This window comes from Phodopus roborovskii, unplaced genomic scaffold, assembly GCF_943737965.1.
Source record: "Phodopus roborovskii unplaced genomic scaffold, PHOROB, whole genome shotgun sequence".
In the NCBI taxonomy this organism is placed as follows: domain Eukaryota; kingdom Metazoa; phylum Chordata; class Mammalia; order Rodentia; family Cricetidae; genus Phodopus; species Phodopus roborovskii.
The window spans coordinates 10,795,346-10,812,126 of record NW_026126546.1 but is presented as its reverse complement, the minus strand read 5'-3'; the positions used below and the strand labels follow the sequence as shown (position 1 = coordinate 10,812,126).

At 51.0% G+C, this 16,781-nt stretch overlaps 1 protein-coding gene across 1 annotated transcript; it reads left to right on the top strand.

Annotated features, from left to right (window-relative positions):
• The first annotated feature begins 3 nt into the window (after positions 1–3).
• Positions 4–15,592, top strand: Ccdc157 (coiled-coil domain containing 157). The gene is made up of 12 exons (XM_051200357.1): positions 4–249; positions 5,924–6,077; positions 7,076–7,340; positions 9,111–9,282; positions 9,942–10,587; positions 11,255–11,332; positions 11,676–11,866; positions 12,384–12,560; positions 12,688–12,856; positions 14,645–14,784; positions 15,108–15,175; positions 15,263–15,592. Exons 1-12 carry the CDS (start codon positions 4–6, stop codon positions 15,510–15,512), a joined length of 2,556 nt encoding a protein of 851 aa, XP_051056314.1. The 3' UTR covers positions 15,513–15,592.
• The last annotated feature ends 1,189 nt before the right edge of the window (positions 15,593–16,781 follow it).

Sequence of the window (16,781 nt, the reverse complement as noted above, 5' to 3'; positions counted from 1 at the left end):
GCAATGGCAAGATGGCGGCGAACCAGCGAAAAGCCGCGGAAGCTAGTGAACACACTTCCGGCCACGCCCCCTGGCCGTGGCGCACTTCCCACCCCGCCCCACGGGCACGGCGGCGCGCTACTCCGTTGCCATGGCAGCAGCCTGGGCGCGCAGCTAAGGGTTTTGAGGGATCCCAGGAGCCGCAGGCGCTCCGGGGGAAGTTCTGTGAGCCGGCCAGACACAGAGCTGAGGCTGCGTCGCCGGAGACAGGTGAGCCATTCTACATCACCGGCTGAACTCCCCTCGCGGCTCTAGTCCGTTCCTCGCTCCCTGCCACCGCACCTCCCAAGCCCCCACCCCACTCCAGGCTGCCTTGCTGCTTGACCTGTCATTTTGAAGAATTTTCCTCCCATTAGACCTGTGCCGTAAAGTCCCACCTAACTACCCCTGTAGCCCCTTTTCTTTTTCCGTTCAACACAACCTCCTCCGGATCCCGCCTTACAAAGCCCTAGCCCGCAATTCCCTAGGGTCGCTTCCTACTGGCCTCTTTCCTAAGTTGCGCCCTTAACTTCCATAGCCCCGCCCTCTAGACCTACATCTTCCAATCATAGCTCTCCAAATGCCCACCTGGCGGCCCTACAGACCACGCCTCCTGCTTCCCGGAGCCGAGCCTCCAATCACCTGCCTTTCTCTCCTGAGATGCTCTAGGTCCCGGTTCCCTCTCCTCTCCCAACACCGGAATTCTGAAAAAAGTTTTGAGAGCTCATCCCTCCTCACTTCACCTGTGAAACGGGGCAGCAACAAAACACCCAAGGTCCTTCTCCCCTATAGCTGATTATTTCATTGTTATTAATGTAGAGTAGGGACAGTTAGGATCAATTGGACATGTATTTACTACAAGCCAGATCATGTATCAAACTCTACAGGTATTGCTTCATTTGCTCCTTATAGCAAGCTATTTACTAGTGAAAACCACGAAGTAAGAATCTATGCTCACGGGGGAGGGAGAACTTCTCTATGCGGGGGAGAGGGGAATCCACCATATTCAGGCCAGTTTTCGCTATTAATCTAATGTTTATTAGTATGTCTTCACTATCACTTTCAAGTCCCAAAGGGTCCAAACAATAGATAACTCGGGTCAGAGATAGGCAGTTGCCATGTAGGTGGTTTTAGAGTTTCAAAAATACTTTCTTAGTGGTGACTAAGCGGCGGTGGGCCTACTGGCTGGGAAATAAGCATGGTCTTCAGCCACGCTGTTAGTTGTTTGAGAGAGTGAGGATTGAAGGTTGAATGGAGAGAACGGCTCCTGCCCTTTCTTGGGAGTCAGAAACCCTCAAATAGCATTATTAGCTGCTGCACCTATAATGACATGCTGGTTCCCTTAGAGCCACCCCAGGTGCAGTCCAGAGCTAGTAGTTTCAGGTTGGTCGTTCACTCAAGACCTAGGAATTACAAAGGAAGTCCATGGCATTTGCTCTTTCACTGCTTAAACACCTTAAATGCTTCCCACCCTATGAATCTGCACAAGCTCTACCCTAAAAAAAAATCAATAGAAAGTAACCTTGGCTATTCTGTGTGCATACATGTCTGTGGTGCTGACAATTGACCCATGTTAAACAAATGCTGTACTAACCAAGCTATAGTGTCTGCTTAGTTTTGAATATTCTTGATATTTTGACACAGAATCTCATGGGAATTAGGATCCAAGATGGCCCCAGAAAACAGATCGATATTTTTTTACACTCAGGCACTTTGCCTCCTGAATGTGCTTCTCCCCAGATTGGGACTTCTTGCTTGAGTTCCTTCGTGTACATCCCAGAAAAAAAAAAAAAAAAGCCAGAATGTTAGATATTATTGTTTTCCTGATTGTCTCCACTTTACTCCTTAGGGACATAAATACCTCTTGGGCTGCACAACCTCACCAGAGGCAGTTACCAAGTTAACACATGGGAGATATGAGTCAAACGTATTTGTTTGTGTGAGGGTTATGGGCAACACTCCTTGCAGGGAAGCTCACTTATAGTTAGGATCTCTCTCCCTTCTTCCCAAGTTTCACTTTAAACCCAGGCTGGCCTTCATCTTGAGTTCCCCCTACCTTTGCCTCCAAAGTGCTAGGATTACAGGCCTGTGTCACCATGCCCTGCCTGACTCTAGCAAGCAGTAGATGCTCAGCCTATTGTTGATGACCATTTGGTCCTCTACACCTGTAGTAGTAGTGCCACCTTTAACCCCAGCACTTGAGGGGCGGAGGCTGGTGGATCTATGTGAGTTTGAGGCCAGCCTGGTCTATAGAGTGAGTCCCAGGACCGTCAGGGTTATGTAGAGAGACACTGTCACAAAAAATGGTTTTGAAATACTCTCTGGTACAAATTGGAGGTTTACCATAAGAGTCAAATAAGCACTGGACTTTGTGGCTTAATCGATTTTTTAAAAAAGTTAAAGGGCTTGGGGGTATATATATCTCAATCTGTAGAGTGTTTTACTCATTATGCACAAACCCTGAGTTCAGTCCCCAACACCACTTGTAGGGTATGGTGGTGCACACCTGGGAAGTAGAGACATGAACTTGAAGAGATTGTCTTCCTCAAAGTGAAGGCCAGCAGAAATATATAATACTGTCTTTTTCCTTTCTTTCTTTCTTTCTTTCTCTTTTTTTATTTTTTTTTTTTTTTGGTTTTTAAAGACAATGTTTCTCTGTATAATAATTCTTGCTATCCTGAAACTCACTTTGTAGACCAAGCTGACCTTGAACTCACACAGATCTGCCTGCCTGTGCCTTAAAAGCATGGGCCACCATGCCAGGCACAAGTATGTCTTAATAAAAATTAATAGCCAGGATGTAGAGATGACTTAGAAATTAAGAACATGTATTGCTCTTCCAGGAGACCAAGTTCAATTCCCAGCACAAATGTCAGGTGGCTAGACTACGTGTCTCATCAGCTCCATGGGACCCAGCCCCCCAGCAGACTCCATGGGCACCCACAAGCATCACACAGACACACTCACACTTAAAAATAGACAAACTAAAAATAAGTAAATAAATAGCCAAGCATGATGGCACACACCTTTAGTCCCAGCACTGGGGAGGCAGAGGCAGGCAGATCTCTGTGAGTTTGAGGTCTGTGTAATGAGTTTCAGGACAACCAAGGTTACATGGTAAGAGCCTGTCCCAAAAAATTAAAAACTAATAAACAAAAATCTTAATTTTATATTGAGTTCATGTTGAAATAATGTCTTGAGTATGTTAGGCTAAATAAAATTAAATTTCCTTTTTTCACTCCTTTCAAAAAGATTTATTTGTATTTTACATGTATGGGTGTTTAGCTTGCAGGAGTATCTGGGTACTACATGTGTGCAGTGACTACAGAGGGCATCACATCCTCTGAAACTAGAGTTACAAATAGACAGTTATGAGTGCTGAGTCCTTAACCTCTAGCAGAGGAACATCTCTCCAGCTTTCTTTTTACTGCTTTTGGTGTGGTTTAAGAGAGGGAAAGTAATATTTTAACATACTCATGACTGACATCTCTAAAATGAATAAGATGAAAGAAAGAAAGAAGGAAAGGAGGGAGGAAGGGAGGAAACCAGGCATTGGTGGTGCATGTCTTTAATCCCAGCACTTGGGAGGCAGAGGCAGGTGGATCTCTGTGAGTTTGAAGCCAGCCTGGTCTACAGAGCTAGTTCCAGGACAGGCTCCAAAGCCACAGAGAAACCCTGTCTTGGAAAAAACAAACAAACAAAACACACACACACACACACACACACACACACACACACACACGAATGAAAGAGAAAAGCAGGGCCACATATACACACCTTTAATCCCAGCACTTGGGAGGCAGAGGCAGGTGGATTTCTGAGTTGGAGACCAGCCTGGTCTATATGGCAAGTTCCAGGCCAGCTAAGGCTACACAGTGAGACCCTATCTTTTAAAAAAAAAAAATGTATTTAATAAAAGTTTTTCTATGAGGGCTGAGAGATGGCTCAGAGGTTAAGAGTATTGGCTGCTCTTGCAGAGGACCCAGGTTTAGTTCCCAGTACCCACATGTGGTTCACAACCACTGGAAACTCCAGTTCTAGAGGATCTGATGTCCTCTTCTGACCTCAGAAGGCACCAGGAAGGTACATGTTGCATTTGCATACCTGCAGACAAAGCATTCATAATCATAAAATATAATAAATAACTAAAAATTTTAAATGCTTTGTTTTACTTACTGGTTTATTTGTGTGAAGAAACACCATGACCAAGGCAGCTTAAGGAAGGATGTATTTAATTGAAGGCTTGCTTACAGCTTTGGAGGATGAATCCATGGTCATTCTGCTGGGAGTCACAGTGGCAGGCAGACAAAGCAAGGCAGGCAGGCAGGCATGATGCTGAAGCAGTAGCCAAGAATCCACATCTGGTCCCAAAGAGACAGGCAGGGGAATCCAGCGTTGGCCTTTTGAAACCTCAAAGCTCACCCCAGTGACACACTTCCTCCAACAAGGCCACACCTCCTAATCCTTCCCAAATAGATATACTAAATGAGACCCAAATATTCAAACATATGAGCCTGTGGGGACCATTCTCATTCAAACATCCACATGCTCTAAAGTAAATAAGTAAATAAATAAATAAACAAACAACTTTCCATGTTTTGGAGCTTTCATAAACAGAGACCCAAAAGACAGCAGGAAATCTTTGTATTTTTATAGACAGCCATGCAGAAAATATAATTGGAGGATTAAAGTCTAAGCTCTAACAGTAGTGAAGAAGGGAACTTAGGACATCTTTTCTTGAAGGCAAGAGTCATGTTGGCTGTCTGCTTCAGAAACCAGGAGCATGTGGAGGAGGAGGCTCTTCACCTCTTGGCAGACAGGAAGCAGAGAGTAAAAACAGAGGAAGGGACAAGGCAAGGCCTAGCCTTCAGGCACACACTTGAGGTATCCTTCCAACCAGCCCCCCCTTCAACTTTGTACTACCTCTCAGGAATGCCATTGTATTGTGCATCTGTGAGAGGATGAACCCATTGGCTACATCAAAATCTTCAAGGTCCAGTCACATCCCTGAAGCTCACCAAAGGGCATCAAGCAACCAATACACAAGCCTGTGGGAGACAATTCACATTCAAACCATGATAGACTGTTCAATTAAAAAAAAAATTACTTGTAGTCAGTGGTGGTGGCACATGCAGTGTGGAATGCCTTTAATCCCAGCATTTGGGAGGCAGGCGGATCTCTATGAGTTCAAGGCCAGTCTGGTCTACAGCGTGAGTTCCAGGACAGCCAAGATTGTTACACAGTGAAATCCTGTTTACTATTATATTATGCATTGATGTGTGTGTGCACATGCCTGTGTCACCATGCATGTGTGGAGGTCAGAGAACAGCTTTTGTGAATTGACATTCTCCTTGTACCATGTGAGTTCTAAGGCTCAAACTCAGGTTGTCAGCCTTTTGTGGCAAGCCATCTCACTGACTCCAGGTTTTTCTCTTCATTCTCCTTACAATCAGATTTTGTGCAGGATGCCTATCATATGAGGTCTTCTGTGAAAAAGAGAGGGCGGAGTCAGTGTCCCTGAGCTTTACAGACTTTTCTGGGAAGGGTGAGGGAAAGGAAAAGTGGCTTCTGTGCATCTTCTGTTTTCTCCGTTTCCAAGCCCCCATTCTTTTGGACATGGTTGTTCTAGAAACAGTATGGCCTAAGGATGGAAGGAGGATGGTAAACTAAAAATTCCTGCGGCCCGAGTGGTCTCTCTGGGTTCCGATTTTCCCTTTTCTGCATAAAGGGGCTGATGTGGGAAGTGGCACTGCTGTGGTCAGGCTGAAGGCATGCATGGTCCCAGTCTTTCTCCTCACCCCTTCCCTCCAGCCTGGGACATGTCCTAGGAAGCCCCTCTGGTGCGCTCACTTACTGTCTGAAGCCCTTCTGGTGCTCACTTACTGTCCTCTGTGTTTATCCCTAGGGATGGGAGGGCCGCTTGCGGCCAGCCCTGTACCTGAACCAGGAAGCCAAGAGCCAGAAAGCCAAGCACCCAAACGCGCCCCAGACCTCAGAGCCTAGTCCAAGAGGTGGACGTAGTCAGTCACTCCAGCTTCATGGGCAAACATCTGTGAGAGGTAAGGGCAGAACAAGTGCTCTGGGAAACGCAGAGTCCACTTCGGCCCGCAGCATCACCTGGGGGCTGTGAGTTCCCGGCACTTTTGCGCCCAGGTCTCAGACTTGGTGACTAGGCCATACAGTAATGAGCTCAAAGGGCATGGTTCACATGTTCACAGGTGCAGTGAGAGTAGGGGTAGGGTAGATCCTAGCATTAACTGTCATGCTAAAGTTATGGTGTGCTCTGGCTGTGTCAGAGGGAAAAGTAGGTACCGTGTCTAGCACGGCTCCAAACTTGGACCTGACTGGGAACAGAGACAGAATGATGAAAAGACAGACACAAAGAAAGGCTGGGGCTTGGGATAGGGAAACCGCAGCATCCCAAAAGCTCAGGTGTTTATATAGAGTTGTACAGGGAGGCAAGGTTATTACATACAGCCGGACAAAGCTAGGGTTATTATAGATACACAAGGAGGCGGGGTTTATGGTACGTAGGTGGATCAAGGAGACAGATATAGCTAATCTAATCTTGGTAGGCACAGTCTGAGCAGGGGGGCAGTACTTGGGCTGTAAACATCCAGGGGGAGAAAGCTATGGTGGGTATAGTCTGAATATACTGTCAACACTCATACCACAAGGAAGGATTTGCCATTTCCCTTTGGGCTGAAGCTCTGGAGTCCTTGCCATGCCCATATCAACAGCATCCATTCATTCAGGACTTCATTTATTCAGGGCTTTCTCTGTTCCCTACAGGTAGAAGATTCATTCCTGTCTCCATATAGCAAGGGGGCCTGGGACACACAAGTTCTCTGGAGGCAGGGTAGCCACGGAGCTGGGTAGGTGAAAGGGAGGCTGGTTAAGACACGCAGAACCAGAGTCTAAAAGGCCTGCCACTCATGGTTTCTCCTTAAATCAGAGGTAGATTTCAGATGTGGGACACCCAGACAGGTCAAGGGGGTTTATAAGGTTCTCCTGGCAGTAGCCACATCACTTTGGCTGACCATGGTTCCTCTCTCAGCCCCAGGAGTTGTGGGGATGGCACACCTGCTAGGCAGCCAGGCCTGCATGGACAGCCTGCGCAAGGACCTCACTGACCTGCAGGGCACCATTGTGGATGTGTTCTCCCGTGCTGGGCCTGTGCGCTTCCCATCCTGGAAGTTCCCTGACCGTGTGGCCTGTGACCTTGACATGGTGGCCCTTCTGGAGCACTATGACCATGTGCCAGGTGACCCTGAATTCACACAGTTGTCCCATGCTGTGCTGCTGGAGCTGGTCATTGACAGGTGAGGCCTGGACCAAACCTAGACTTCTGGAGATGCTGAAACCTGCCCCATGCACCAGCAGCAGCTGCAGGAGCCCCTGCTAGAGGTGCTGACGACATGGGTAGCAAGGTCGGGGGCCACAACTCAGGACCCTCAGAGAAACGCCACTTCTTACTCTGTGCTGTACTATGCTGCCCTAGCCTGTCTGCTTCAGGGAATTCTTGTCATTACCCGACTCCGCCCTCTGCTGTTGGTCCCCACAGTACCACAGCTCTGCCTGCTGTCCCCTCAGGGTTCTTTCTGTGTGTTCGGAACACTATAGTTGCTGCTTAGCATTTTCATGCTAGGCTCTGCCATTCTGTGGGCTGAGTTCCCTCTGTGCCTCACAAGGCCAGAAATGGGGACAGTTTTTTTTTTTTTTTTTTAACCACCCATGGCCCTGCTAGGAAGAGGCCAGTTGCCCCCCTGCCACCCCACTGTCTCTACACTGTCATTAAAATTTCCTCCTGGGAACCACAACCCAGGCTTCTGGCACTCAAAACCACAACCCAGGCTTCTGGCACTCAAAACCACAACCCAGGCTTCTGGCACTCAAAACCACAACCCAGGCTTCTGGCACTCAAAAGCTGTCCAGTGGGCATCATGAATGTTGAGGGGTGACCTGCCTGGAGATAGAAAAGTCGGGGCACCCCTGTAAGACCTACAGGGCTGGATGCCTGTGAGTACGGGTCTAGGCCTGCCCTGCTAACCCCTTCCTGCTGTGGCAGAGCACCCCTTCACCCACCAAGGCCCCGATCACTTACCCCTTTCCTGAAAGCAGTGGCTGACATACCTCCCTCACCCTCCCTGGCTGAGCACTGTCTACTTCTGAGTTAGTACTAGCTTCCTTTTGTGTGTAAGTGACTTCTGTATATAAAACTAACTCCTGCCAGAGGCCACTGAATCTAAGCTGAGTCTGGGAACCCTAGGGTGAAGGCCATGGCCTCTAGCCATAGACATGTCAATGGTGGGACCACGGCTAAGGCCACATGTGTCACAGCATCCCCCACCACAGGTGACTGAGAACACAGACTGTTCTGCTGGATTCCCTGCTGTGTCCTAATTCTCCAGTGTTGTTGTCCACATGGCTCAGAGGGTGAGGCTAGAGGCAGTAGGTACCTCTTCCTCAAGGCCTCGGGGCCTCCTGCCACTCCCTACCCCCTGCAACAAGATAAGCTCACTTACTTCCCAGGTGTGTGTTGCATGCATACAATTCTGCCTTTAAGGTAAGTCTTGGTCATGCCAATACACACTTTCCAGCACCTCCTTTCCCTAGCATTAGCTTGACTCTAAACTTGAACTTGGCAGTTAGAGAGACCTAGCTGTCCACACCCCAGGTCTCAATTGTCACAGAGGCTGCTCAGCCTGAAGGAGGCACTCCTGATTGGAACCAAAAAAACTGAGCACAAGCCCTTGCCCTGCCCTGTTTCCCCTGTGACTCTGGGGTGCTCCTGCTATTTAGGGGTCTCATTTGTCATCTGTAAAAGTAAGGTGCTACTCACCCAGAACCTTCCGAGTCCCACTGCTCTTCCTCAGCTCCTTGGGGAGCCATGAAGCCAAAGGCACTTCCATCCAGGAAGCTACATGAGGGCATCCTCTAGGAGGTGGCCCCTGGTTGAAGTGGTTTGAGCATGACGCTGACATGGACTCTCTCTGGGTCCTTGATGTCCAGGTTGATCCCCCAGAGCTCAAAGCCCCCAGTTGTATGAAGTCCAGTGTTGGCCCCAGCCCACCTAGCACTTCTGCCCACAGACTCCTGCTGTTGCTTCAGAGTTGTGCCAGCTACCTGGAAAACCTCAGTTTGGAGCAGACGATGCCTCCTACCAGAGCTGCAGGGCCATGCATGTCTGTGGGGCTCACAGTACGGCGCTTCTGGAGCAACCTGCTAAGACTGGGCATGCTCTACCAGCAGGCAGTCCCCCAGGTGGGTCATCTGGGCTCTTAACTGCGGTCATCCTCATAGACTGTTACAATTCCAGCTTCCTACCACATCAGTGCTGCACTACATGCTTCGCTGGCTCCCGACTGCCCAGCTGGAGCATTCAAACTCTAGAGCCTCCCATTCAAATCTTGTGGGCTTGGCAGTTAAGAAAGCAGGCCTCGGGATCAAATCTGGCTCCCTGGCTTTGTTATTTACACGGTGGGACTTTGGGAAACGCCTGCTCACTCTGAACCTCAGTTTGTTCATCTATACAGTGGTTTCATATGATAACAGGTTATCCCATACTCCTCACAATCACCCAGTGAGCGAGGACACCATTGCTGTGAAGGTGGAGTCTAAAATAGAGTGGTTATAGTGGCTTGAGAGCAAGCAAGAGCCCAGTATGAATTAGCTGTAACTGCCACCATTACCCTCCCAGTTCCATGTGTATGTAAAGCCTGGGGTGGGTGCAGGGAGAGCAGAAAAGAGGCCAGGGATTGGTTGAGTCAGAAGAAAGGGAGAAGGTCCTCCGTGATGTGTGCAGGAGTCGCATAACATCTGAAGCTGAGCATTGGGCAAGGCTGTCACCAACCTCTCCAGGGAACTGGATGCCTGCCATGCCCATCTTCTCACCTGCCTTCCCTTTCTTTTCCTGACCCCAGAAAAGAGCAAACCAAGCGGAGATTCCCATCGCCAAGCCCACGGCTAAGGGTGAACCAGCCAGGAGCCCGGAATGCATGACTGCCAAGTTCATCAAGCCTCCTTCCCCAGTGCCGGGCTTGCCCTTGATCTGCCCAGGGCTGCAGAGCATTCCTGTCAGAGTCTCCATGCGGGGCCCAGCTGGGACCTCTGAGAAAACCAAGAGTGTCCACTCCCAGACCGTTGAGACAGCCTTGGTGCCCTGTGATGCTTGCACCAGTGTCCAGGGCAGCTTGTGGGAGGTGGGCAAGGTGGTCATCAGCCTGTGTCAGAGCCAAAATTTGCCTTCGTCCTTGGGCCAGTTCCAGAAGCTGGTGCAGGACAGCATGGGGCTCAAACCACTGCCGGCTGCCACCATGGGCCACTGGGCAGCAGAACAGAGTAAAGATCTGACTCGTCTCAATAAGCATGTGGTGGCCCTCACTCAACTTGTCGGGCCCCTTAGGGCCCAGCTGGAAGAGGCTGAGGGGCAGAAGGATGGGCTAAGGAAGCAAGTGGGCAAGCTGGAGCAGGCTCTGCGGCAGGAGAAAGGAGAGCGGCAGCGGCAGGCAGAGGAGGCTGAGCGGAGCCTGGCCAAGTGCGAGCAGGACAGGCAACAGCTGCTCACAGGTCAACTCCCCAGAGGCCAGACACTGCCATAGCCTTAGGGCAATCATCCCGCTTCCCCTTCAGAGGCCAGGCTTTGAGTCCCAATAGTCTGCATGGAGGAAACCCAGGTTGAGGAGTGGGCAAGAGTTCCAGGACAGGAAGGCAGCAAGAAGGGTGTAGACATCCAGCTGGCCACCCTGTGAACAGCTGGAGCTGTCTGCTCAGGGGACACCTGGAGACTTGAGTAGTGCCTGAGCCTCAGATTTGTCAGATCAGAAGGGGAGAGGGCTGGGATGTTAAACCAGCATTCACTCCTGGTGGTCACTAGAGGTACCTGCAGGGAACTCCCCCCATCCCCAACACTTCTCTGCCTCAATCGAGCAGCCTCTTGGCTCTGGCTAAAGCTCTTGGGCAAAAGGAAGGTACCATTGTCCACTGTTACTAGCTGAGGGCTTAGGGCAAGTAGTCACTGTCCCTTCTGAGCCTCTCCCTTACCTCCATGTAGAGCACTGGGTCCAGAGAGGCATGGGTAATCCAGCAGCCAGCCAGTGGAGCATACCAGGCCCCCCTTGGCAACTCAAGCAGCCCCTGCACACTGGATAGTTGCTTCCATTCTACAGGGTGCACTGGGCTTAAAGGCCACAGGCCTAAGTGATCTTCTGAAAGGACTCTCTCTTGGCTGCCATAGAAACGTATGACTTAAAGACAAAGGTGGCCACTCTGGAGGGAGACCTGAAGCAGCAGCAGAAGTCCATGCAGGCCATAGGTAAGAAGCCCCTTTGTGTGACCTCCTTTGTGAGACTCCAACTCACTATATATGTGGGCATGTACCTCCAGTCCCATTCCAAGCTTCTAGGGCAAAGAGTGGGAGCCACAGGATAGTTCTGACTCTAATCTGTCAGTGATGGTCCAAGCTGGTGCCTCGCCTTCAGTGGGCAGGCAGAAAGTGCCTTCATATCCTAAGCCCACCTCCTGGGCTCCAGAGCCCCATGTTGTGATCTGGGCTTCGGCTCTGTGATGTGACCTGCCTCCCCTTAGCCCCAGTGAGAGACTCTGACCTAGAGCTCCCTCACCTTACCCATTTTGTACCTGCTCTCTCACTCCTGCAGTGGCAAAGGCCCAGCAGCTGGAGGAGGAAAGTGAGCGGAGAGCGGCAGCTGAGAGGCACGTGCAGCAGCTGGAGGAGCAAGTGCAGCTGCTGGCGGGACGGCTGGATGGGGCGGGCCAGCAGATCCGCTGGGCCAGCACAGAGCTGGACAAGGAGAAGGCCCGAGTCGACAGCATGGTCCGTCATCAGGAGGTAAGTGAGGCCTGCCATCCAGGCTCTGCAGCCCTCACCCCATTCCCTGTCACAATAGGAAGAGGTGGACACTCCTAATGTCCCCATTTTATGAATGGAGAAACTGAGGTGGGAGGTTACGGAAGTTGCCTCAGGCCACACAGCTGCCAAGGGGCAGAGCCAGGTCCTTATATTTAATGGATGCCAGGGTATTTGGGTTTCAGTGATACAGTAACACTAAAGACTTGATGAAAAGAAACAAAACCTGTTTCCCAGAGTCCTTTCTGAGTGGGAGCTGTATGAGTGGAATGAAGGGGGTCATCCAAATGCTTTCTAAACGGTGGGTCCTGCTGTCCCGACGGAATGCCCATTTGCCTGTTGCCTTCCTTCCGTAGTTTAGCATACAAGTGCTGACCGCTGCATCCAAGCGTGTAACACAGGGGGTTGTAGACACCACACCACAGCCTCCTTAGTCCCAGATGCCTCGTTTGACCCCAGGGTCCTTTTTCATCTGCCCTTCCTATCCATTCCCGTTTAGTCCCTGCAGGCCAAGCAGAGGACTTTGCTCCAGCAGCTGGACAGTCTGGACCAAGAGCGGGAAGAGCTGCGGGGAAGTCTGGATGAGGCTGAGGCCCAGCGGGCTGAGTTGGATGAACAGTTGCAGAGCCTCCAGAGTGACAGGGAACAGGGACAGTGCCAGCTACAGGCCCAGCAGGTGCAGTGGGGTAGAGTGAGAGAGAGGACAGTCCTGTCTTCTGAAAAGCCTCTAACCCGTTGAGTGCCCCGGGCCTGTGTGTCCCTCAGGGAACTTAGAGCGAGGTCTGAGCTTTTGTTTGCTCCAGGAACTGCTGCAGAGTCTACAGCAGGAGAAACAGGACCTGGAGCAGGTGACCACGGACCTGCAGCTGACCATCTCAGAGCTGCAGCGGGAGCTCGAGGAGCTGAAGGAGCGGGAGCGACTGCTGGTGACCTTCCCAGACCTTCACCAGCACACGGAGGCCCAGATCCAAAGTAGGGGCCTGGGGTTCTGCTGGATATGACCTGGTACTGTTGTCATCCCAGCAAGAGGAGGCTGGGGGCAGGAGGGTGCGCTGTGTGGTTCTAGAGACGCCATGCCCCAAAGTGTTTCGTATGTTGTGCACCTCTCTGTGGAGACAACACACAAAACTCCAAATTCAAAGTGACGGCACCTTTCACCCTAGCACAGTGGTTCTTTTGTAATGTTGTGACCCTTTAATACAGTTGCTATTGTTATGAATTGTAATGTGTGACATCTGTGAAAGACGCACTTGACCCCCCCCCCAGTGGGGCCACAGCCCACAGGTTGAGCAAAGCTGCCCTTGTAGAACTCAGGTATGTCTTTCTTTACTACATGTTCTTCACATCGCGTGTCAGGCCTGTTCGGCTTCCCCGTGTTTCCTTTCCTGGTGTCATACGACATGGGAACCTTTTCCAGGACATATCTCCTAGCTGTTCAGTGTCTTGGACCCCATGCTTGGGAGCGCAGGGCACCTACACTGGCACAGGATCCTGTTAGGCAATCTCAGTCTCTGGCCAGCATCTCTAGACTTCTGAGGCCCTAGGATGGATGGGTCCCTCCCCAGAGCTATCAGGAGATCCACTGTTGCTCAGCAGGTCCCAGTGAGTTGCCACTCCTGAGCACTAAGTGCCAAGCCTTTCTGCTGCCCACAACTGCCTCCTGAGGCTACCCTCGACTCTCTTGTTAAAAGCCTTTCCTGTACATTTATTTTGTGTCTGCACCTGCCACAGCAGAAGTGAGGCCAGAAGACAAATGTGGAAGTTGGTTCTGTCCTTTTGACATATGGGTCCATGAGTCTAGGGACAAAACTCAGATGGCCAGGCTTGGTTTCAGCATCTTTCCTTACCTGCTGAGCCATCTCACCAGCCCTACAAACATTTGTTTTCTTTTCTTTTTGTGTATGGATGTTTTGGCTACATACATATCTATGCACTACGTTGGTGCCTGGTGCCTGAAGGCCAGAAGTTGGGGTAGATCCTCTGGAACTGGAGTTAGATGGATGTGAGCTACTATGTGGGTTCCAGGAATTGAGCCCCGGTCCTCTGAAAGAACAGCTAGTGCTCTTATTCACTGAGCTGTTTCTCCAGCCCAACAACCTTCTTGCACACCAGGAAAGTGAGCTCTAGCATGGGCATCAGCTCGCTCAGCTGTATAGGGCTGGACGTTGTCATTCATCAACCACAGTCTAAAGAAGAACATACATGATGACTTCCTGTGACTCAAATCCCAGTGCGCCTTTGCACAGCCTACAGTACCTCTCTGACAGGCCACAGACAAGTGGTCTTGAATAAGATTCTCCCTCCCTCCCTCCCTCCCTCCCTCCCTCCCTCCCTGTTTCTCTCCCTCCCTCCCCCCTTCAATTTATTTATGTATTTTACTTGTATGAGTGCTTTGTCTGCATGTACATCTGCATACCAGAAGAGGGCATCAGATCCCATGATAGATGGTTGTGAGCCACCCTGGTTGCTGGGAATTGAACTGGGGACCTCTGGAAGAGCAACCTGTGCTCTTAACCACTAAGCCACCTCTCCATCCCTAAGATCCATTCTTTTACTCAGTATCCAAACCTGCAAGTCATAGGACTCACCCAGCTCTCAAACTCTAAAATGTCACATCCCCTGGCAACAGGAAGGGAACAAAAGCCTCAGAAAGAAGATGGAATGAGACGCCTGGGTGCCGCCCTGCCCACCCTGTGCCCTGTCCAATTGGACACAAGAAGCAGGGCCCAGTGAGATAGGGCCCCAAATATGTCTTTGCAGGCTCTGGCAATGTCACCCATGACATGGAGAAGCAAGTGCAAGCCAATGATATCCGTATCCAGGTCCTCCAGGAAGAGAACAGGCGGCTCCAGTCAATGCTGACCAAAATCCGAGAGGTGGCCCAACAGGGAGGTCTCAAAGTGAGCCTTTGAGGGGGCTTGGGTGTTTGGAAGGGGTCCTTACTGTGCTATGAGAACCTGCCTCATGGCCTGTGGCTTTAGGTATGAGACGGAAGGAGATTTCCAGCTCACAATCCCTTTCTTTTACTTCAAGAGTCAATATATATTGCCTGCCCAAGGGTTTGCAGCTGAGGATGGCCCTTGGATGGCTTTGCAAGCCCTGTTTCTTGCTGAAGAGAACTTGAGGGTTTGGTTGGGGATTCTTCCTTGCCATCCATTTTATGGCATGCTCTGTAATGTAGGGAGGAACTCCTGAGCCCTTCTGAGCTTGACCTTCTTTGCAGATGATCCCGCAGGGCCAGCTCTGGTCCCCTCCCTATAAGGACACCCAGGCACACAGTACATCTCCAGGGTAAGTAAGGCTTTCCTTGAGGTCAGACAGATAACTGGTAGGGTCCCCTTGATTACAGGGAATTTTTGTGTTCTGGTCCTCCCTCAGGCCCATGGACAGACGGCAGTCTCCTGGCAGCAGAGCAAGCAGTATGGGCAGGACCCACCCAGGGGGGCCCCGAGCATCCCCTTCTCGACAGCCCTGCAGCTGGCCCAGCAAGTCCTCTTTGGAGGACAGAACCTATTCAGCCACCTGCACCCAGAACCCCATCCGCGCTTTGGCCAGGCTCAGGAGGAAACTCTCACCGAACAGAGGTCAGGCTGGCTCTTCATACCAGCCCCAGGAGCGACCCACATAACCTGAAGCAGGGTAGGGCTGGAGGGCAGGTGGCTAGCAACCCCACATGGAATAAAAGCCCCAGCCATCTGCCCACAGCAATCTTGGCCTCAGCGTGGCTGAGCTGGGGGAAAAGACCTTCCCCTCCTTATTGGACAAAGGCCTCTGTGATCCCACCAGGCAGCTCACCGGCCAATAGAGGCTTGCCATTGAGTGGGAGCTTCATGTTTCCATCCTGACAGGTGCTGTACAGGGAGAGGATACAGAGGGCAGCACCTGAGCCCTGGGTTCATTGACCAACACTCAGGGTAGGGCTAGGGTGTGAGAGCATGTCTGAAACATGGAACCAGAGGCCAGGACCTTGCCTCTGCTCCAGCAAGGGAGGCAAAGAAGAGCAGTGCCTTTGGCTTCCGCATCTGGTGCAACCCAAGGGCACTAGGCAGCTCAGCGAGGAGCATGCAGCCTTTAGGGACAAGTAAGACAAAACCAGCAAAGGAAAACCCAGGCCTCTGGACACCATAGCCAGCCATAGTCTGACGAGCAATAGACTTTGGGGCTCCCCCAGTTCAGGGTGACACAAGACCAAGAAAGGATGTACCAGCCACACCATGCACGCAGTGCAAGCCATTAGCCTGCCTCGAGTCACCTTGTTTGTAAAGGACAGGCTATAAATTCTTCCCAAGGGTTCCTAAGGTCACACACTCCTGGCCATCTGGGGGGCACTATTTTTCATGTGGTGAGGAGGCCACCAGGTTGAGTGCCTCAGTTTACACTGAAGGGTCAATGGAAGTCGTATGTGCAGTGGGCTGGCATTGTCAGGTCTCCCAGCTCTGTCTCTTAACAGCCCAGGGTTTCTGGAGGACACTGGATGCTCTGAGCCACTCTACCAGGGAGAGATCCAGCTTTGGATACAGCTCCCTGAGAGGCCTGTTACTGCTGAGCACCCCAGGCCTCCTCTGACTCAGCATCCACTTATTAGCTCTCACTTCTGCCACTTGGTAAGCCAGGCCCCTCCCAAACAGGAGGACTGAGAGTTTGAGGCTAGCCTATACTATATAGGGAAGACAGGACTCAGGCAGAGAACTATACAAAACAAGCAAAAAGTTCAGACGTTCAGGTTGTTTGGCCAGGTCCTCTGCTCAGAGGCCAAAATCAAGGTGTCTCTCGGGTATTTTCTTTAGATGGCTCTGGGAAAGGGGCCTCTGACGAGCTCCTGGCAGAGGCAGAGCTTGATCCCTAGGCTTAGGCTGTGGAGCTGAGGTCCTCCTCATTGCCACGCTGCTCTAGCTTG